Raw genomic sequence first — 21,320 nt, 5'->3', positions numbered from 1 at the left:
TAGTTTGGGATTCATTAAAATTAATAACACTGCTCCGAACAATATAGGCGTAATTGTAGCACATTGTAATATATAATAGTACTATTGGTCAAATATTTGGCTGTTTTATCATAGTTTTCAATGCAGTCTTACATGCCTTGATAGATTGCACAGCAGCTGCCAGAGTATGGAGTGCTGTTTCACAGAGTTGCCCGGGAAAGGAAGCCTGTCATTGGAGAGCTGATTTTGGGAATTTGTGCCAAAGGAATTCTGGTTTATGAAGTCAAGAGCAATTCTCGGATATTAATCCGCAGATTTTATTGGTCAGAGACGGACAGTCTCTCAACAAGTGTGAGTTCACAATTGTTATTTGTGTAGCTTACATTGTTTAATTTGGTTAAATACCTCATGAAATCCAATAACATGAATTTGAAAGTTGTTTTTTAATAATTTTGATCCTGTCACAGAGAAGAAAATTCACCATTGAATGCAGCCCGAGTGGAAAGAAGCACTCGTTTGTGACAGAGAGCTCAAAGATTGCACAATACCTGCTGAACCTCTGCTCAGCACAGCACAAGTTTCACAGTGAGATGACCTCTCGTCAGCTAACCTACTCTTTAGCCTCAGGTGTGTGGAAGTCTTTTCAAATTATTTCAGTATACAGAGTTATTTAAAGCTGAAGTACAGTGGCATCAAAAATAACAAATTATGCTAGACATTTTCTCAGATATAACAGAGCACTTTTTGTCTGAGCCATTTTGCAATTATTTTAAACAGCTGGTCGAAGGTAAATTTTGATGGATTCATTATGATAACTATGGACATAAATGTTCCTCTAAGTATGACAACCAGAAAGTGTCTCAAAATTATTTGTCTTCATTTTTAACAGTTTATCTATTGTTTTATAATTTGGAACCTAACAAACTTCTTTTTGTTAAATGTTTTGCATGAACAATTTTCTTTGTGTATTTCTTTAAAATAAATGCCACCTTGTTTAATGAAGACATTCATACACATTTAAGTGCCCAAAAAGACCACTGTATGTAGTTAATTCTATAATATTGATGATGTTTATGTATGATTCTTAAGAATTCTTAAGATTATTTATGTCCTTGTGGAAGTTTATTTGTTTATCTGTTTACAGTTTACTTACAATAAGACCTCTAAAATTATTAATCTGATTGGCCTTTCTACCTTGTCATTATTTTAGTTGTTATTTGTTGTTGTTTTTTGTTTGTTTGTTTGTTTGTTTGTTTTTTGCTTTTGTTATTATTATAATGAGTCTGAATACTTTGAGAATAAACTGAATTTCTTTGGAGTTAATTCTATAATATTTTGTCCTAGATGACAACATTGCAAAATATACGTCAATATACCGTGCACGACGTGATCAGATAAAGCGCCTGTCATGCTCCGAGATAGTGCTCAATAATATTGGTTTGAGTGCATTACCAAATGACTGCATGAGCAAGTCCTGTGATGACCTGACAGCAAAAATCGGGGTTCGGATACAACAGCAAAATGAAAAACATTATATTCCTGAACCGAGAGCGCGGAGTGAACTGAAAGACCATAGCCAAAGCTACAGGTACTTCAATGGACTCTGCTTTGCACCTAATTGAAATCTCAATGCAATAATACAAAAATAATTACAATTAAATAAATAATAATAATAATAAAGGTCCTTCGTGTTGATCTTATCTCTCTGCAGCCCACCAGAAACTTTCAGTCCTCCAATCTACCGGATAATGTCCAATGTCTCTTTGCAAATGCAGGACTCAGAGGTTCATTCTACCACATCATCTATAAGAGGTAATGAGTGTGAAACTATTTAATTAGTTGTCAATTATTAGCTGATTCTAAATTATATTACCAATTTGTGGAGTTTTTAAATAATTAATTAATTAAAAAAATGTATTTTGTAGTGGACACTCCCACAAGAACAACCCCAGAGAGAGAAATCATCTGTGTAACTCTGAAGAAAGATCCCAAGTTTGGTTTTGGTGAGTGAGAATGAGTTATAAATATAAAAGTATCAAGAATCCATCTTTTGTATATTATTAAAGGTATACTTCACCCAAAAATGTAAATTTTTGTCATCATTTACTCACCCTATTCCAAACTCATATGGCTTTCTCTGCTGTGGAACACCATAAAATTATCATAAAAGTTGTCCAACAACTTATTTTTGTACTATATTCGAAGTCTTCTGAAGCCATATGAAAGTTCTTTTTGTTATTATTAATAAGTTGTTATTTTAAAATGATCATTAAAGTTGTGAAAAAACTGGTGTATCACTATTGTTATGTAGGTTTTGTAATAGTTGGGGAAGACAACACAGGAAAGTTAGATCTTGGCATTTTCATTGCATCCATCGTTCCTGACGGGCCAGCTGATAAGGATGGAAGAATAAGACCAGGTACACTAGTGACTTTCTTTCCCGTTTAATTTCCAAATAAAGAAAGGAAATATGACTTTCCGCTTCTCTTGTTTATGTTTAGGTGGTCGGTTGATCTCTCTGAATAAGATCAGTCTAGAGGGCGTGATGTTTAATACAGCTGCTGCCATCCTGCAGAACAGCCCAGATGAAGTGGAGCTCATTGTGTCCCAACCCAAACGTGCGTCTTGATCATTAGATCTGTTGCATATTGCGCCATGTAATTCAATGTTTTTCACATACTCTGTCTCCAAGCATGCACTTCATGGTGAAGTGTGTAATTTTTTCAATGTTAAAATACTTTCTCCTATTAATATACAGAGACAACTTTAAGCCATTCATAGGTTGATTTTCACAAAAAGTGTAAACATTGTGGCTATGTAGTGCTATTAAACATTGCTCTGTTTGTTTGAGCATCCTGACTAGCCCAACACTGCAAAATTGACTCATCCAATGGCATGAGTTTGGGGGACTTCCTGTTAAGTCAATCAATGCCACTGGGGAGTATTCAGGAAACCTGTTTGAAAACAGTCATTATTTTTGCAGTTTTGTTTTGTGACAATAGTGGTGAAGAAATTACTCCTCACCTTTCAAAGGAAGAAAACTGACAAAGCTATTGCTGGATAAAATTATGGCAGAGGATATTTGCACAGCAACAAAAAGCATTTTCTTTGCACTAAGTGCAAATAATGTTAGATGTTATTTTCAATGTGGCAGATACTATTTGCACCCATATTTAAAAACTAACATACAATATAGGTGCGACACTTAGGCATGTTTATTGTGTTTATTTAGAGTACACCAACCCCTACCCCTAAACCTAACCCTAACCTTACCTTACCAAATTTAACCATGGTTTTACTACAGTAACCATAGTATCACCATGGTATTGTGTTGTAAAATTATAGTAACCACATCATTAAACATGGTTGCTACCATATTACTGTAACTGTAACTGGAGCCAGCTTGTACGTGATAGCTGTGCGGTATGTGTAAAACCTCACTCCTCTGCCAGCTGATGCCGGTTCGAATCCTGCTCTTAGCAGGTTGAGCAGGTCTGGTTACAGTGGTGCCGTGACCTGGATAGGAGTGAGGTTTAAGGGGGTGACTGTACTAGAAGCCAGCTGGTATGTGATAGCTGTGCGGTATGTGCAAAACTCACTCCCCTGGCCTCAATAGGCACAGTATCAACTGATGCTAGCGGCTGTAACCTTTTGCCTTCTTGCTAGCGCGCCTGTCTCCCATAACGGCTGACACTGGTTCGAATCCCGCTCGTAGCGGTTTGAGCAGGACCGGTTATACAACACCATGTTTAATTGCATCATAACTATGGTTCCTCCCCCCAAAAAACATGGTTACTATAATATTGCTATAGTCAGTGGCATGGTTTGTTGTACATTTCTGTGTTTCCAATTGACAATTGGAGGGCAAATTGTCAGGTTGTGTGGCAGGTGCTATTTACTCCAAGTGCAAATAGTCAGTCCATTAAATTCTTTCTTTTTTCATAATTAGAAGACTTTCGGGACAGTAAGACCTCTCTGACTACAAGTAATCTAGGAATGATGCTGGAAAGAGGCTTTGACTCCCAAAGCACACTGAATGCGGAGTACAGGCCTGTCATGGAGGAACTGGAAGAGACCCTATCCAATATCATGGCTCCAAAAATGGGGAAAAAACTGCACATACCTGTGGTGCGGATTCTGGATATTCAGGTGTGACTTAGTGTCAATTTTTGGGGGGAAATGTCTCATATGAGTCAAAACTAATTTAAAAGAATTGTATTCATTCTGTGCAGGATGAGCTTTCCAGCACATCTTCCAGCTTTAGTCTGAAGCCAGGTGAAGTGATCTACATGGAGCTCAGAAAGATCAACGGCAGCTTGGGAATCAGTGTTGCTGTGAGTTTCATCTACTCTCTGTAGTGCTCATTTTTGTGAATCTTCAAACATGGATGGATGAAACAAGAATGACTGTCATTGATTTTCAGGGAGGAATCAACACTAATGTACGGCATGGTGGAATCTACATCAAAAGTGTGATACCAGGAGGAGCAGCAGATCAAGATGGAAGAATACAGATTGGTAAAGCCAATTATAAAACATAATAAATGCTCTGCATTCCAAATATTCTGTTATCTGCTATTTTTCTAGAATACCATTTAAAATATCACATTTTTGTATTTGTTGTTTTAGTATACCCTGCTGAAGAATAAAAACTGTTTAAACCAGGCTAAGATGGTTTTCTGGCTGGTCTTAACTGGTTTTATCTGGTCTAGCTGGTCTCCTAGCCTGACCAAGCTGGTGCTCAGCTGACTATCAGTTTGTCTTCCAGTGTAACCAGCTGAAAAATGCCCAAAACCCTGGTTAAACCATCAAACAGACCAGCCTAACTTGGAAGGTTAAGCAAATAAGGTTAAGCTGGTTTAAGCCTTTTTTATTTCAGCAGGATTGGTAAGATTTTTTAGTGTGGTCCATACATGATAAACAAATATGACTCTGTGTTCTTGATCAGATGTGTTGCTGACATGCAAATGAGCATGAATATGCAATATCTTAACCAGTTGTGACGCATGATTAGTGTTGACAGCGTGATAATGTCTTTTGCGTTTGACAGGTGACAGGCTGCTGGAGGTAGACAGCTGTAACCTGCGTGGTGTCACCCACAGGCAGGCGGTCGAGTGCCTGAAGAGGACAGGAGAGGTACCCTCACAATTATTTAAGTAGTTTGTGTTATTTGTTTGCAACAAGGAGGTCTGTATTACCTGGAGAAAGCTATCCATTTGTATTCCCATTTAACTTAATGGTAGTTGCTCGGTTGGTGCATGACCCGATGGAAGTATGTGATATGAATTATGTAATCCTTGTTTAGGGAAGTTCTGGGCATTCCCAAGGGCAGTCACAAGCCATTCATTAGCAACTATCCTACATTGTGAAATCAATAGCAGCAGACAGGGAAAAAAAGCAATATCACACAAGTAAGAGGCCTGTATGGCCCTACATCATGGAGGTAATCACAGCCGTGCTGATTTAGGGCCAGACAGCACGATTGCGAGTATGATATTCCTTTTATACTACAGTTCAACGAACAAGTAAACAAAACAAAAAAATCTGGAGAAACTAAGGACTTTCTTACACCACAGATCAGGATCCGTTGCTAGTTACAAAGATGCGTATGAGAGAGAGAGAAAGAGAAAGAGAGAGAGAGAAAGAGAGAGAGTGATTATATTCGTCTTAACTTTATGGAATAATTAACTTTATTCCACAGCTGTAGTGTAGTGTAGTGTTAGCATGATGAAAATAATGGAGTTTTGGTCAAATACATACTATTATCTCTGTAGAAAACAGTGGGTCTCCTCTTAGTATTTTGTGGTGGCCCGTGCATAATCTCCTCCGTGATCTTGAATGTTTAAATTTCCCAATGCTGACACTTCGGTATGCAATAGTATCTGGTAAGCATATGAGCAATTACTCTGTCAGTTGTGTCTCTCTGCTGTGATATGCCTTAATGTTGAAGCTGTTTTGTTTAACTGTATTTACCAGTTTAGATTTTGTAGTAGTAATTTGAATGATCATGCAGTGAGAGACAATGTCGATGCTTGTTGACTGGCGTGCACTGACTCAGTGAAACTCAAACTTAACTGGCTCATAACACATACAAATTGTCTTTTGTCACCACCTGCTGACTAAAACATTTAACGTCACAGGGAAAAATGAAAAGACATCCATTTAGCTGCTCTTATCTGTGCTGCTCTCTTACACTTTAGTTTACAACACCAAGAACACAAGCAGAGTGAAACAAACAGTGAAGTGTCCAAGTGCTGATGTTCTGAGACATAAGTACTCATGGAATGTCTCTCATCCAATCAGATTCGAGGACCGTAATTAATTGTTTTATAAAATGTAATATCATTTTTTGCCCACAGAATGGTGTAGTCATGGCATCTATTAGCAGGGGCTTACTGGACAACCAATCACAGAATCCACCAGTTAATGAAACCAGAGCACTTGCATTAAGTTTTGTACTGTGTTAATGCAAACCGTTAGAGAGCAATTATTTTCATTTAATCTTTTCCAACATCTTGAGAAGAACTGCCGAAAATATGAACTCTGTCACAAGGTCACAATATGTGTGAAGGGTATTTGCCTCTCTCACCAACATGTCAGTTGCTTTGGAATTTCCAGACTACAGAGAGATCTGAAGTGACACACGGTTGAGAAAGCATAAGTATTGGTAGTTATTTTTGTCTGGGCCAATAAGGTTTTCTGGGGTATGACGCTGAGCCGTGCGTGGTCGCACTGACACACTATAACACTTAAGATGACCAATCCACACCCCTACGCACTGGTTAGATAATGCACCTTGAGTCAAGCAGCATGAAGACGTGATAATGTCCATTACTGGAGTGTACATAATAATAATAATAATACGTTTAATTTATATAGAACCATTACAGAGCTCAAGGACACTTTACAAGAGGAACACAATAATACATGAACAATCACAAAAACACAGTTCAGATAGTACAGTCATTGAGAGTAAATACATAACACATTAAGATAAATAACACTGAGAAAACAAAAAAGTTTTAAGTTGAGATTTAAATTCAGAGATAGAAGAGATGCTGCGAAGAGTCAGGGGAGTGAATTCCATATATTGGGTTCTACTACACTGAATGACATGCCACCCATAGTACAGAGGTGAGATCTAGGGACAGAAAGGAGTCCAGACCCAGAAGACCTAAGCAAGCGGATCGGGTTGTAGGGGAGAAGCAATTCACAAGATAGTGAGGTGCAAGACTATGAAGTGATTTAATATGAGCTTCAAAAGTGAGGGAGGGATCAAAGATAATACCTAAATATTTTACAGTCTTGGATGGTTTAATGTAAACCATAAAAAACATTTTTGTAAGCGTTGGTGTTCCAATAATAATTATCACAGTTTTATTCATGTTAAACTTTAGGAAGTTGGAGTTAAACAATTTTTAATTTATTTAATTTACACATGTTGATAGTGGAGAGAGGGAGCACATCTACAAGCTGTACATATTTGAATATCATCAGCATAACAGTGGTAACTGAAACCAAATATATATATATATTAGGGCTGCCAATCAATGAAAATTTATAATCTAATTAATTACATGGTGTCCTGATTAATTATTCGCGATTAATCACATATACAAATATTTGCTGAGAAAGCCCCTCTTATAAAAATAATTCAATATATAATGATGAAATAATGATACATAGTTATCTTTAAATATTTACAAATTATATATATATATATATATATATATATATATATATATATATATATATATATATATATATATATATATATATATATAAATGAAATATAAAAATATAAGATAATAAAATGCATTACATTCTTGTGGCAGAAGACTTAATCACTGATAAGATAATACAAAAAGCGGCTTTATAATACAATGTGTTGTTTACTACCATATTATTGATCATAAGTAAGTCATTGGCATACAGTTCACAGCAATCCATTTCACAAGTGAATTTGTCAATCAGCTGGAGATTTATTATGAGGGCTTGTTTAAGGACCTTCAATTTACACCTGCGTCAGACATGCTTGTGTAGCGTCTTGGGTGTGTTGCGTCATAAACATAAAATTTTTAGGTCACCGTGTCAAGTTAAATATAGTTTAATACTTAGAACACATCTTGAGATCCCTTAGTTCGAACTTGCTCTCCATCAAGTGTTTTGAACGCAAGAACGTAACGCATGTTTGTGTTGTGTGTCTGCTGGATGGTTTTCTTCACTGTATAAACTGCGCGTTTTTTAAAGATGCCTCGCACTTCCTGCGGCTCATGCCGCGCTCCTCTCAGCGCCGGAGACCGACACATCATCTGCGCTCTCTGCCTGGGACTGGGGCATGCAGAGCTCGCCCTCGCTGACGGCGGATGCGACCTCTGCGAGGAGATTCCGATGTCGACCCTGCGGGCTCGACTCGAAGTATGCAAAACCGGAGCTGCCGTGCCGCATTCTGTTTCGCCGCGCCGGAAGAAGCGCCGCTCCCAAAGGCTGCCGGAACCGGTTTTAGAAGCGACTGTCTCGCCGGAGCCCCTCCTTCGAGCATCGCGTTCACCCTCCCCGCCCCCCTGGGATGCGCAGTTGCCGTCGAGCGGCCGCACTGCTGCCACCTCGGAGAGCGAGGCGGAGGACAAAGGCTGCTGTTCCATCATGGCTTCGGACAGCGAGGAGTGGTCACAAGCCTCCTCAACGGCCCAGGAATCCAGCAGGACCCACGCCGGAGTCGAAGGGGAACTGATACGCCTCCTCACACAGGCCGTCGACCGCCTCGGGCTCGAGTGGTCACTGCCCCTGAGCAGGCTCCCAACAGACTCGACGGCTGTTTTCTTCAAAGTCGCCACCGCTGGCGCCACGCCCGGGCCGCTCCTTCCTGCCGGAACTCCACGCCGAGCTCTCTAAATCGTGGAACGCGCCTCTCTCGGCCAGGACTCGATCCCACGTCTCCACCGCTCTCGCTTCAGTGGACGGCGCCGAGAAGGGCTACTCTTCCATCCCCCCGGTCGAGGATTCGGTAGCAGCACACCTTTGCCCGCCCTCCACAAGATGGCGGTCTAAACCAGTGCTCCCGTCTAAGGCCTGCAGAACTACTTCCGCCTGTGTTGGCCGCGCCTGACGGCGGCCAAGCCGCATCTGCTCTGCATTCCATGGCCGTCTTGCAGATCCTCCAAGCGGACCTTCTTCGGGAGTGGGATGAGAGAGGCAGGCACCCAGAGGCTGTTACAGATCTAAGGAGCGCGACGGACCTCGCCCTTCGCGCCACCAAAGCTGCAGCCCAAGCTATAGGGAAGTGCATGGCCTCGCTGACTGTAACCGAGAGACACCTGTGGCTAACGCTAGCCGACATGGGAGAAACTGAGCGCTCCACGTTCCTCAACGCGCCGCTCTCTCCGTCCGGTCTCTTCGGTTCCGCGGTAAGTGGCATTGTTGACCGTTTTTCGGAAGTCCAGAAAGCCACCCAAGCCATGAATCTCTTCCTGCCTCACCGCGCTAGCTCCTCTGCAGGCCGCCCACGTAACCAGCCTCCTGCACGAGCATCTTCACAGCGCCCAGCTCAACAAAGCCAGACTTCCCAGCGCCGACAGGGCGGCCACCCCAGACCACTATCGGCGCTACCAGCATCTGATAGTGAACGCGACGCCAATCTCCTTTGCCCAGTCAGAGCACTGAGATTGTATACCGCGCGCTCCGCCGCTTTCAGACGCTCTGAGCAGCTTTTCGTTTCGTTCGGAGGGCGCACCAAAGGTCTCGCCGCCTCGAAACAGACACTATCTAGATGGATAGTGGACGCTATTGCTGCTGCATACGCGTCAAAAGACCTGCCATGCCCGTTGGGCATTAGGGCTCACTCCACTAGAGGCATGGCATCCTCGTGGGTATGGTCCAGCGGGATTCCCATTCACGACATATGTGTGGCAGCGGGATGGACTTCCCCCTCCACATTTGTCAGATTTTACAATATGGAAGTGCCCGCTCTGCAGGCAAAACTACTAGCGGTTTAATACGCTACAGCTCCCCTGGTGAGCTGCACTGATGGGACACATTCCATACAGACCGGCACCGGCGCTCTGTCGTTCCCTTCCCACTATGTGCTTATATATTACACAAACACTGACCCGCATTCTTGCCGGCCAAATCTTATTTCCCCACTCATAAGGGCTCCCCGGGTTCCCCTTAATTCCCTGGGGCTCATACAGTGGATGCTTGGCGCGACGGCGTTGACAATGGGTTCCCGTGAGCGTAAGCTAGCTTATGCAATACGAGAGAACCTCTCGTAAGAGAACGTATCGGTTACCTAACGTAACCTCGGTTCTCTCTAGATGAGGGAACGAGTATTGCGTAGCCGCCGTGCTTCGCGCCACGCAGCGACTTTTCGCTTCAGTCAATGAAAACCAGGGTTCCAGCCTACGAACTACGCTTATATGCACTCTAGTCACGCCCTTTTTGGCGGGCTTTGATGCAGTGAGCGCCGGACGCCTCTCATTGGATGCGAGTTCGCCCAAGCTCGTCTATAGGCTGCAGCAGTTGCCGCAGAGCAACCAATGAGCTCGCTAGCTAGCCCGCTCAAGGTCTGCAGCTGCAGCACTGCGTTGACAATGGATACAAAATTAAGGATAATTTTTTGGCTTCAATATCTCAGAAAAGATGAATCTTTCCCGTAGCGTAAGCTAGCTTACGCAATACTCGTTCCCTCATCTAGAGAGAACCGAGGTTACGTTAGGTAACCGATACGTTCTTCTTTACCTCTCTCACCAAGGCTCTTCTCCCCCAATAGCTCAGTTTGACCGGACGGCCAGCTCTAGGAAGGGTTCTGGTCGTCCCAAACGTCTTCCATTTAAGGATTATGGAGGCCACTGTGCTCTTATGAACCTTAAGGGCAGCAGAAATTTTTTTGTAACCTTGGCCAGATCTGTGCCTTGCCACAACTCTGTCTCTGAGCTCTTCAGGCAGTTCCTTTGACCTCATGATTCTCATTTGCTCTGACATGCACTGTGAGTTGTAAGGTCTTATATAGACAGGTGTGTGGCTTTCCTAATCAAGTCCAATCAGTATAATCAAACACAGCTGGACTCAATTGAAGGTGTAGAACCATCTCAAGGATGATCAGAAGAAATGGACAGCACCTGAGTTAAATATATGAGTGTCACAGCAAAGGGTCTGAATACTTAGGACCATGTGATATTTCAGTTTTTCTTTTTTAATAAATGTGCAAAAATGTCAACAATTCTGTGTTTTTCTGTCAATATGGGGTGCTGTGTGTACAATAATGAGGGAAAAAAATGAACTTAAATGATTTTAGCAAATGGCTGCAATATAACAAAGACTGAAAAATTTAAGGGGGTCTGAATATTTCCGTACCCACTGTATATTATATATATTCTGGCCCTGTGATATCTCCAAACATGAATCCATCCAATTCCCTGATATTCGGAACTGCAACGCTCCCGTTAGCTTAGCAGGGGTCTGACTCTCATTAGAGATGTCTCCTAGCAACTCAAAAATAAACAATGCTAGTGCTAGCATTTGTGCTTCAGGTGTACACTTATCAAAAGAGATTATAATGTTTTATACACCTGTTTCTGCAGGCGTTTGTTAAACACGCTTTAATATCATGTAATATCATGTATCATGTTAACGCCCTTAATCTGGGCGAAATCAGAGTTGAGAATTTCTGCACGAGCCGACAAGTTGTCATTCTGACTTAAAGATGCATTCCATTGCACTTTTCCTTGTAGGAAGTTGTAAAATCCAACTTTCCGAGTTGAATGGTACGCACTTTTCTTCAAAACTTGATCGGACACTGAATGCTGCAGCAGCATAATTTACACTTCGAAATCTCCTGATGTTGCTATTACAATGCAAAAAGCACTTAGCAATTTGCTTGAAGTGGAAATCAGTCCTCCTTTGCTGTTTAATAAATTAAGCAATCACACAGTCATGCAGAACATCTTGTGTATTTAAATCCATAAGGATCTCTTTCTCAATGGCGATAGCGTCTGTTAGGAGGATCTAGCGCTCTTCGCTTTTAGATTGCGTCACCTAAAGCGTGATTGCGTCACTCAAGGCCAGCTAGAAGGCCTCGACCGGGACATATCCTAAAGATCACACCCATCAAGAACAAATAAATCAATCTGATTGTCTGATGAATCTGACAATGTGACTTGAGTTGCTCATTCATTTGCACTGTTGAGGGATTCTGTGGAAATTCTGAAGGCCTGAGGGGGTGGAGCTCAGACTCACGCACTGCTTCAGCTAATGAGCTCTTTTGTGCATGTGATTTGTGAAACAGTTGTCACACTTTGCTTGTAAGCATCAAGGAATAAATTATGACCGGATAAACTTTTCATTTTTCTCTATTTGTTTGTAGATTAATTAAGAGTAGAAAGTGATTAAAAATATATAGGCAAAAGGTGATTGAGAATGAAAGGATGAAAAATATTTACTTATTTGGCATTTTAGGCCAGCAGAGAAGGCTTTGCTGGCCCTGAGAATTCACCGCTGTCAAATGCATGGACTACATGACTGTGTCCCAAACTGAACTCCCAAAAATTACTTCCTTTGTCTTTAAATGTCTTAATCATGAACAATTGTTGACAAACTCTCTCTTGAACCAGATTGAAATAGTGTGTTAACCTTTGTGGAATGTCCAATTCTGCGCTTCACCAAACCTTTGTGCTATGCAATTATGCTTCTCAAGTAAATTTATTTTGTTTTGAGGATTTTTAGATAGTTTTACTTGATAACAAGACAAAAATGCTTGAATAGCTAGTGACAGGATGCTCTGCTATTTCAGGTGGTGAGCCTGGTTCTGGAGAGAGAACCTCCGGTGGTGTTGGACAGTTCAAGTGCCTCATCCACGCTGGAGAGGCAGAGATCTTTTTCACCCCTCAGTGTGCAGAGCACCCCCACCCCCCTAAGGAGAGATGTGGCCATGGAAACGTCCTTGTCTGTCAGGGCTAAGGACTTCAGCTTTGTGTCAGATGGTGAATAGGGGCTAAGAGAGGGGGAGAGCACTCTGCCAAACATTTCAGCCGAATCTGACAGCGACACTGTGCTAGCTGCCAGACCCATATAACTCAAAGATCCAGCCAAATATAGAACTTATCCAGAGGGGCATTGTTTTTTATATTTACATTAAAACATAATAATTGCATTTTTGGGTTGACATACTGTATGTTCACATCAGTTCTGGTAGTTACATTGATTTTATCTGCAGAATTTAAGCTTTGTGCAAAAATTATATTTTTGTTGTTGTTGTTGTTGTTGTTGTTGTTGTTTTTGTCATATCCGATTCAAATCCATTTAGTTGTCTTTTTATAGTCTGAACAGAAAAAAAACCCCACATGAAATATAATTTTTACCAGGCCAATCCAAAACACATCCACATGTGGTTTAAAATCAGATTAAAATATGATTTCTGAAAAGATAAATTTAATTTGATACCCTACATGACTGTAACATCATAAACAAATTACAGTAATGTGTTCAGCTGTCTGAATTCACAAATTTTCACTCACATGTGGCATTCATGTATTAAATGGTTAATAAGCAAAAGAGTAAGTGGTTTTGGATGCAGCATATGCATGAATTTGTAAAATATACTGATGACAGTCAGTCCTTAAAAATGGATTTGAAAAACAAATCCGATTTATATGCAGTGTGAATAAAGCCTTAGTTTATTTAACTGTACAATATTGTAAGGGGCAATTCATTTTTATTTTTTTGTAAGGAACACTGAGTCTGTACCCACAGCAAACATCGAATTGAGAATGTCCTATCCTTTCTGTGTGGCAGAGAACACTGTGGAGGTGACTATACAGAAGAGTGAGAGTGGCTTGGGGTTCAATTTCCTAATATATCAGCCGAGTCCTTATGAGGGCAGCATGGTGCATATTAAGAGCCTCTCCTCTGCTCAGCCTGCAGGGGACTGTGGGCTTCTGAAGGAAGGAGACATAATCCTGGCTGTCAATGGGGAACCTGTTAGAGGCCTTTCCTATGAGGTAATGGATATATTAATCCAGCATTCCAGGACTGGACACGTCAAATAGGTGTGAGACAAATAAATATTAAATATGCAGTGGGATGTAGTAGGATAGATAATAAGCAAAGTATATTTTAAGTAGTGTGGCATAGTTTAGTTTTTCTCTGATTGATAACATTGTGTTATGTATGTGTGGTCAAGGAACATGCTTAGCATTCTTTCTAAAAACTTGCCCATCAACATCACAGTCAATCCAAGGAAATTAGCCATTTTTGCTTATTTTCATTTTGAATTAAATAACAAATTAAATACATTTTTATAAATATGAATTATTAATTTTATCAAGATATGATAGTGTATTTGTTTTTTTCTTGATTATTCAAAGACATATAATATCTTACCCGCTTTAGTTCATACATAAATTCAAATGAGTTGTTAAGAGATATGTCAACCCTTCATGAAAAACATATCTCTCTCTTACCACAGGAAGTTCTGCATCTCCTCCAGAAATCTCCATCTGAGGTCAGGCTGTCAATCTGCAGACCGTCACAGGATGAACGTCTGGATATTGGCACCTCCCTGGTAAACAGTACATCTGATAAGTTCATGATGCTATTGATAGCAACTATACATCATTTTTCTTCTTTGTGTAAAATAATTTTATATTCAGTATTTAAAGCCCCATGAAATAAAAATAAAAATAGTTTTCATCCATTAGTTGTTAGACCATTTATATATAGGAGTGTATTCTTAAAAGTTAAAAAAAAAAAAAATAGCCATTATACACGTTTGCAGTTTTACAATTTATAGTCTTTATCTTCAGGGAAAATGAAAAAAAAAAAAACACACATCATGTACAGAGGGGTGTATAGAAAGTTTATAGGGTACAATGGGGGTGTAAAGGCACCCCTTAAGGAAATTTAGCTTTTTGTCTGGTCACAAAATGTTTCAATGTAAAAACAATTATTTTAGATTTTGTTTTATTGAATATTGATGGAGCAACATAATTTGTCTAGAAATAAAAAATAGCGGAAGGTTGTTTAGATTAAAATTCAGTTTTTCAATAAAGCACATGGGGTAAAAGGCTCCCTCACTTGGGGTAAAAGGGGGTTTATAGTGATATTGTGTAGATACTGGGGCAAAAGTTACAGGGCACAATTTGTCAAATAATGCAAATATCTTTGAGACATCAAGATGCTTTTTTGAGTTACAAATAAAGATGATGCTTACTCAAAATTCTTCAGAAAAAAAGTTGACCTTTTCCTGTTAATTTCAAACACATTTTGCAATTTATTAAAACTCAAGAATTCTGTAAAAAACCTAATCTCTATTATGATTGGATCTGTCAGTCTGAGCCCACTTTGAACATTTTTCATAACAAATCTATTCGCCGCACTTAAGAAAAACAATGTGTTTTATAGGAGCCTTTAGCCACTGCAACAGGGGGGCTTTTTACCCAAATGCTGAAAAATTGAAAATGATAAATAAGTGTTTTGTCTCTAAAGAAATATTTTCATTTCTGGGATTTTCATTAGCTATGTCAATTTGGCCAGTGACATTTGCAACATTTTAAAATATATATATAAAATTAGATCAGCTTGCCTCAAAATCAACCTGTAGACACCACACACAAAGATTTCATGCGTCAGGAAAATTTTGTAATGCATAGTGACAAAGGTGTACATAGGTGTTTAGGAAAGTGCTGTGGTAGTTTTTGTTGCTATTTAGTGTTTTGGGAGAAAATAAAATCAATTGGGCAGCTGTGACTCGAGTTGGCCACTAATCGCAGGGTTGGTGGTTCGATTCCACATGCCACATTACTCCACATGACGAAGTGTCCTTGGGCAAGACACTGAACCAATGGCAGGCTAGCACCTTGCATGGCAGCTCTGCCATCATTGGTCTGTGAATAGGTGAATGATATGCAGTGTAAAGCGCTTTGAATACTGCTAAGGTTAAAAACTGGAATTGTGTTGTATTGTTCCATGTTTAAATGAAAAAATATAATATAAAATAGTTTTTTCAATAACTGCAGTTACTGAGATCTTTCCCAAACTTAAATCCTTCTCTGACAGTGTCTTTCTACACTTCCAACCCGTGAACTGAGATCCAAGTCTCTAGACCTGCAAGTAAGGTCTGACGCACCAGACTTTAGAGACTTGGTCAAGAAGAGGGCAATGCAGATGGGCCAAATGAAAGAAGGTTCCCCGGAGAAAACTCAGGAGATCACTGTGACCCAACAGAGCCAAGACAGTGAGCTGGTGGACGAGACTACATCAAGCCCTACATGTCCACCTTCACTTCCAGCCTCAGTTGAAGCTGGACAATCAAAACCTCATGCCATGATGGAAGAGGAGCATAAGAACAAAACCCCACCCTCAACTCCTCCGCCAACTCCATGCACTCTTAAAGTGACAACTGCCACCACCTCGCCAACTTCAGTAGCCCCTGAAGCAGCAATTACATGCCATAAGAAAGAGTCAAAAGATGATACCACCTCAAAGAGTATTCTTAGCTCAGCTTATACCAGGTAACAGCTTTTAGGTTCTGTTTAGTACTTGTATGAAACAGAGGTGACATATTTTCTTTCATGCACAGAGGTGAATTGGCATTTGTTTAGTATGATTTGGTGTATTTTTGAGATACAGTCCCCCTAAAACCTATTTGGATGCGTAAAGGTGAAGTGTGTATCTTTTTCTGTGTTATAATATTTTCTCCTATCCCAGCTTAATGTGCAGAGACAATTGTAAGTAGGCCGTCCATAGGCTCATTTTCTCAAACTGTAAACACTGTGTTTCTGTGGCACTATAAAAATTCCACTGTTTGTTTTGGGTGACCCATCCAGGCCGACACAACGACATTGGCTTGGATGGGGGTTGTATTCATAAGGCTGATTGAAAACAATGTTTATATTTTACCATTCCATTGGCTGGCATTAGTGGCGCAGAAAGGACATGCTTCAGCTTTAATTCTCGTATAAAAATGTATTTCATTGCATTTTAAAACAAAATATTGAACCAAATGGCTTCAGCATACAAACTATGCATGAATAAATTGCACTTGGTTTGATATATTGTTACCTGATGCACTGACCTGCATGGATTTTTAAATGTGACAATTTTTGGGGGACACAATATTATGGGTGATTTGACCAATAAAAGGTTTGATAAGATCTTACATTTTTTTTTATAAAAGCTAAATTCAGTAGATATTAATGGAAAAACAAATATGATCTGTTCACAGTCATTCCAGTGAAGGTATGGACGGGAGTGCTTCAGTTTTCACAGCTCATGGCCTGACTGTCATAGCTGATGAAGAATACTTGACCATCAGCACCACAGCACTCTGTCCCCCTAGCTGCAGCACTGCTGTCTTCAGTGATCTGCCTCCTCCACCACCCCTTTCTCCTTCAATGTTATGCACACCTCCACCCTACCATGAAGTACCTCAACTAGAATCCCCACCAGAACCTCAGGCTTCTGCCCAGTTCACTACCCCCTCATCCAGCAACAACTGCTGGGGATATGAAGATGAGGATGACGAAGATCCCCAAAAGGTGAAGTCTGGTTGATTAGGCCTTTGCCTTGAGATGTAGATATCTTCTTTTCTTTTTTTTTGGTTTTAAAAAGACTAACTTAGGCCTGTATACATTTTCATGCTGGTCTAGCTGGTGTACCAGCATAGCCACTCTGTTCACAAGCAGTTCTTATTTAGTGAATATTGCAGAAGCTGTGATGAAGCGTGTAGACCTTGGAAGTATTGCAGGTTAAGCTGTGTGTTTGTTTGATGGTTTGTTATTTAGCAGAATTTCCTTTTTATAAATCTCATTAATATGTTCTTTCTTCTTTAAGGGCATGTTGAAGGAATTTGAATTGACCGTCTCACTCACCAAATCGTGGTGTGGCAGCTTTGGTTTTACAATCACCAGGAGTAAAATTGACCATTGCTATTATGTCCAAGATGTCCTGGATAATCCTGCCAAAGCAGACGGAAGACTGAGAGCAGGAGACAGGCTTGTCCTTGTACTGTTTTCCCCCACTATTAATCTTTTTACATCTAATCTAACTTTATGATAAGATTTTTACAGAAGATTTGATACGATTGAAATTTGATGGCATTATCTCATATTTTTCAGGTGAATGGTCACGATGTGACTAATGTGACAGACGATGTGGCTATTAGAATTCTCAGGTGCTCCTCCAAAAGACTGCACATGTTGCTGTGCAGAGCTGTGCAAAATCTGCTGCCCCCACCGCCTCCTGACGCACTCCAAGACATTGTAATACCCAAGACTCCATCAGGACAACTAGGTGAGGAAATACTGTAAGGGAAGATAAGGGTCAATTGTAAAGGGGGCAAATGCAACAGTAAATTTCTTCAATCACTAAAATCTAAAGTGATTATATTCACACTTATGCAGCATATTCTCAGTAAAGTCTTTTTATGAAGTGATCTTATGGTTAATGTGATTTTTTGTGTTACATGTGTTACAATTGCCCTCAACCTCTGTTTCAATCATCCACGTAACAGAGACAGTTGTAACATTTGACTTCTGGACTTGAATTCCATACGCCTGTGCAGGTATCAAGCTCACAGGGGGCATTGGCAGCAAGTGGCAGGGAATCTATGTTCTGGAGGTGGTGCCAAGCTCACCCGCTAGTGAGGAAGGCAGCATCCAGCCCAATGACAAGATTGTTTACATCTGTGGGAAGTGCACCCTGGGAATGACACTGGAGGATGCAGTAAAAGTATGTGAGAGTGCCCCACGCAAAGTCAGATTCAAAGCCATGAGGTGAGATTAGATTTCTAGTGTATCGCACAGTATGATTAAGGAAATGCATTCATTACATGTCAGTGTTTGCATTTGTAAATGTTGTTACATTTTTTCTTTGTTTCAGAGATGATCAGCCAGTAACACCAATAAGTAAATGGAATGGTACGTGTTTGACTGAAACCATAATAGCAGTCAGTCTATTTGAATTACAGCCATAATTGACTTGGAACTGGTTGAATCATATTCCATCCACATTCAATCTCACAAGAAAGAAAAATCTCTTTAAAATCTCAATTGTTGTCTCATTTTTATCTCTTTTTATGTCTTAAGAATTTTAGGAGTAACATCTGAGGCAAAGTTGATACTTAAATTGAAAATAAATCCATTGTTCAATCCAATTTTTCCAACCTTCCTTATAGCCTATTTTGTGTCCTTATACAGATACATAATTGAATACACACACTCCCAGATATTCTGTGGCTTTTTCCTTTTTCTGTTAACTTTGTTTTTATTAAGACAAATCGTTCCATCTCTGTTGTTAATTCACTTTGAGAGTTGTGATTGTTGGTATTTTAAGTCATATGATTACATGGCATTATACAGAGTCTTTAACCTTCCCATGGGCGAGGTAACAGCTCTGGCTGTCAGTGAATTGTGTTCTCGGTGGCTCTGGGCATGTAAGGGTGTAGGCTGGGCTGCAGAGGGCAGTCGTGATCGACGTGTTCAATTTTGTTCAGTCTAGTCTGAAGTGACAGAAATTAGGTGTTGAGCTGCTCCAGTGGTGCTGTAGAGCAGCCCAGGCTTTCACTACACGCTTCACTGGCCATTTCGATTTTATGAGCGGTGTCAACACATATTAGAGGGCTTTACCATGGGTGTCAGTCCTGAGTAATATTTGATTCTCTTGACTTGATTTTAATCTTCACTGTATTTTGCCAGTGTGGTTCAATTGCGTTAGAATTTCTGATTGAACAGAATTTTGCTGTTCATGTGGTATTAAATTGAAATAAAATAAATTAATAGATTTTTGTTTACATTTTGCTTAAAAGAAAATGTAAGTTGTGCTTCCCCATGCAAAACTCACTGCAATGGTACTAGGGTTTTCTCCTTGGTTGCTATGTAGTTGCTAAAGTGTTCGGAGGGGTTACTTACTGTACACAGTCAAAAGAGCCCACCATAAGTCTTTATTATATTTTGATCCCTAGATAGGACATAGGTCCCTCCTTCCCTGTATGTGGGATTTGTTGAATGCCGCAGTTTTAACATTTAAAATTAGAGGTTTGTCTAACACGAAACATCATGTTTGTTTATTTCTGTGGTGAGCTCATTAAATGTTTTGCAAGCAACAGTGTGCTGACTTTCCTGCCATTTTAATAACTTTTGTAAATCATATACATTTGTTTAGAGCCAAGAACAATATGCATTGTGAAAAGGGCTATAAAAATAAATTGAATTGGATTAATATTTGTTCAGACAAAGGTAAAACCGAACAAATATTGATTTCTGAAGAAGCATACTCTACACAATTCCCATCAAATATCTCCTTGGTACTTATTCTTACTATTTCTCCTCTTCAGGTTTGTTTGATTGGAAGGAGAAAAAGCTGTTCCCTCATCTAGAAGAGCCCAGCTCACCTGATGTGGAGGCAGCTTCTGCAGATGGTAAAGCCTTTGGTTTCCTGTTTCTCTGTTGTGTGGGAGTTCTGTGCTGATAGACATGGCATGTCCTGCTCAGAGGGCAGCAGGTGCAGGATTAATTATTAGCAAGGGACATGGCCTCCTCTGGCCGATCAAAATAGCTATTCCGTGTGTCTGACGAATAAAAGGCCAAGCTGATCTAGTGGGCATCCGGGTTGCTAGGAGATAGCTGGCCAGGAGGTCCTAAAGCGCTTGAAAAGGCGAGCATAGTTTACAGTAGGTAGCTCGGAGCAGGTAATCAACACATCTCCCCCAGAATGGCAGCAAAGGAGGGGGACACTTGTGAGTTTGGGATTTGTTCTCCGTTACAATACAGAGTTCTTGGTTTCCAAATTAGCAGGAGGGATAAGATTTGGTGTGATACTTAAGTTGATTTTGTCTTTTTTTTATGATTTCAGTAACTTGTTCTATGTTCAATGAGTATGATGTTCCTAGCGGTGTAATGGTTACATTTATCCTCAGTTGATTTATGTGTTTAAAATATAAATGTATTTATTTATTTCATTTTGGTCAGAGAGTTTTTTTTAGACACAGATTCTCTCTTACTTTTTCCCTCTATTTCATTATCTTTCTCTCTCTCATTTCTGTTGCAGTTAAACTTGTTGCTGGGAGTGCCTCACGATTCAGGAAAAGGCTCTCCGTGACATCAGAGCAGGAGGTAACTGTCTCGTTCTGGTTTTTATGTTGATATCATGGACTGTAGTCTGATTCTAACTCTGTAATCTCTCCATGTCATTTACCTCTAGACACCTTTGTCATCGTCATCAGCACTAGATACATAATTCATAAATTTTACACTATTCAAAGATAAATCTTTTAAAACATTTTTAGAATATGGGAGTGGACACCAGGGTTGGGCAAATTTCAGAATGTAAGAAATGACTCCAGATCAAAAG

At 40.1% G+C, this 21,320-nt stretch overlaps 1 protein-coding gene across 1 annotated transcript in view; it reads left to right on the top strand.

Moving 5' to 3' along the window:
* The window catches only part of LOC127617884 (tyrosine-protein phosphatase non-receptor type 13-like), a 46,054-nt gene that overhangs the window by 10,139 nt on the left and 14,595 nt on the right, over window positions 1-21,320 (top strand). The window contains exons 14-35 of the mRNA XM_052090023.1: window positions 145-330; window positions 447-606; window positions 1,324-1,567; window positions 1,691-1,791; window positions 1,905-1,982; window positions 2,291-2,398; window positions 2,481-2,597; window positions 3,929-4,128; window positions 4,212-4,313; window positions 4,403-4,496; window positions 5,029-5,114; window positions 12,766-12,955; window positions 13,767-13,972; window positions 14,440-14,535; window positions 16,029-16,483; window positions 17,197-17,509; window positions 17,805-17,975; window positions 18,089-18,263; window positions 18,535-18,745; window positions 18,852-18,889; window positions 20,305-20,388; window positions 21,018-21,082. Of these exons, the coding sequence (XP_051945983.1) occupies window positions 145-330; window positions 447-606; window positions 1,324-1,567; window positions 1,691-1,791; window positions 1,905-1,982; window positions 2,291-2,398; window positions 2,481-2,597; window positions 3,929-4,128; window positions 4,212-4,313; window positions 4,403-4,496; window positions 5,029-5,114; window positions 12,766-12,955; window positions 13,767-13,972; window positions 14,440-14,535; window positions 16,029-16,483; window positions 17,197-17,509; window positions 17,805-17,975; window positions 18,089-18,263; window positions 18,535-18,745; window positions 18,852-18,889; window positions 20,305-20,388; window positions 21,018-21,082 (3,480 nt within the window). The remainder of the gene's footprint in view (window positions 1-144; window positions 331-446; window positions 607-1,323; window positions 1,568-1,690; window positions 1,792-1,904; window positions 1,983-2,290; window positions 2,399-2,480; window positions 2,598-3,928; window positions 4,129-4,211; window positions 4,314-4,402; window positions 4,497-5,028; window positions 5,115-12,765; window positions 12,956-13,766; window positions 13,973-14,439; window positions 14,536-16,028; window positions 16,484-17,196; window positions 17,510-17,804; window positions 17,976-18,088; window positions 18,264-18,534; window positions 18,746-18,851; window positions 18,890-20,304; window positions 20,389-21,017; window positions 21,083-21,320) is intronic.

Source organism: Xyrauchen texanus, chromosome 24 (assembly GCF_025860055.1).
Source record: "Xyrauchen texanus isolate HMW12.3.18 chromosome 24, RBS_HiC_50CHRs, whole genome shotgun sequence".
Taxonomy (NCBI): domain Eukaryota; kingdom Metazoa; phylum Chordata; class Actinopteri; order Cypriniformes; family Catostomidae; genus Xyrauchen; species Xyrauchen texanus.
The sequence above is the reverse complement of the archived record's forward strand: the minus strand, read 5'-3'. Positions and strand labels throughout refer to the sequence as shown.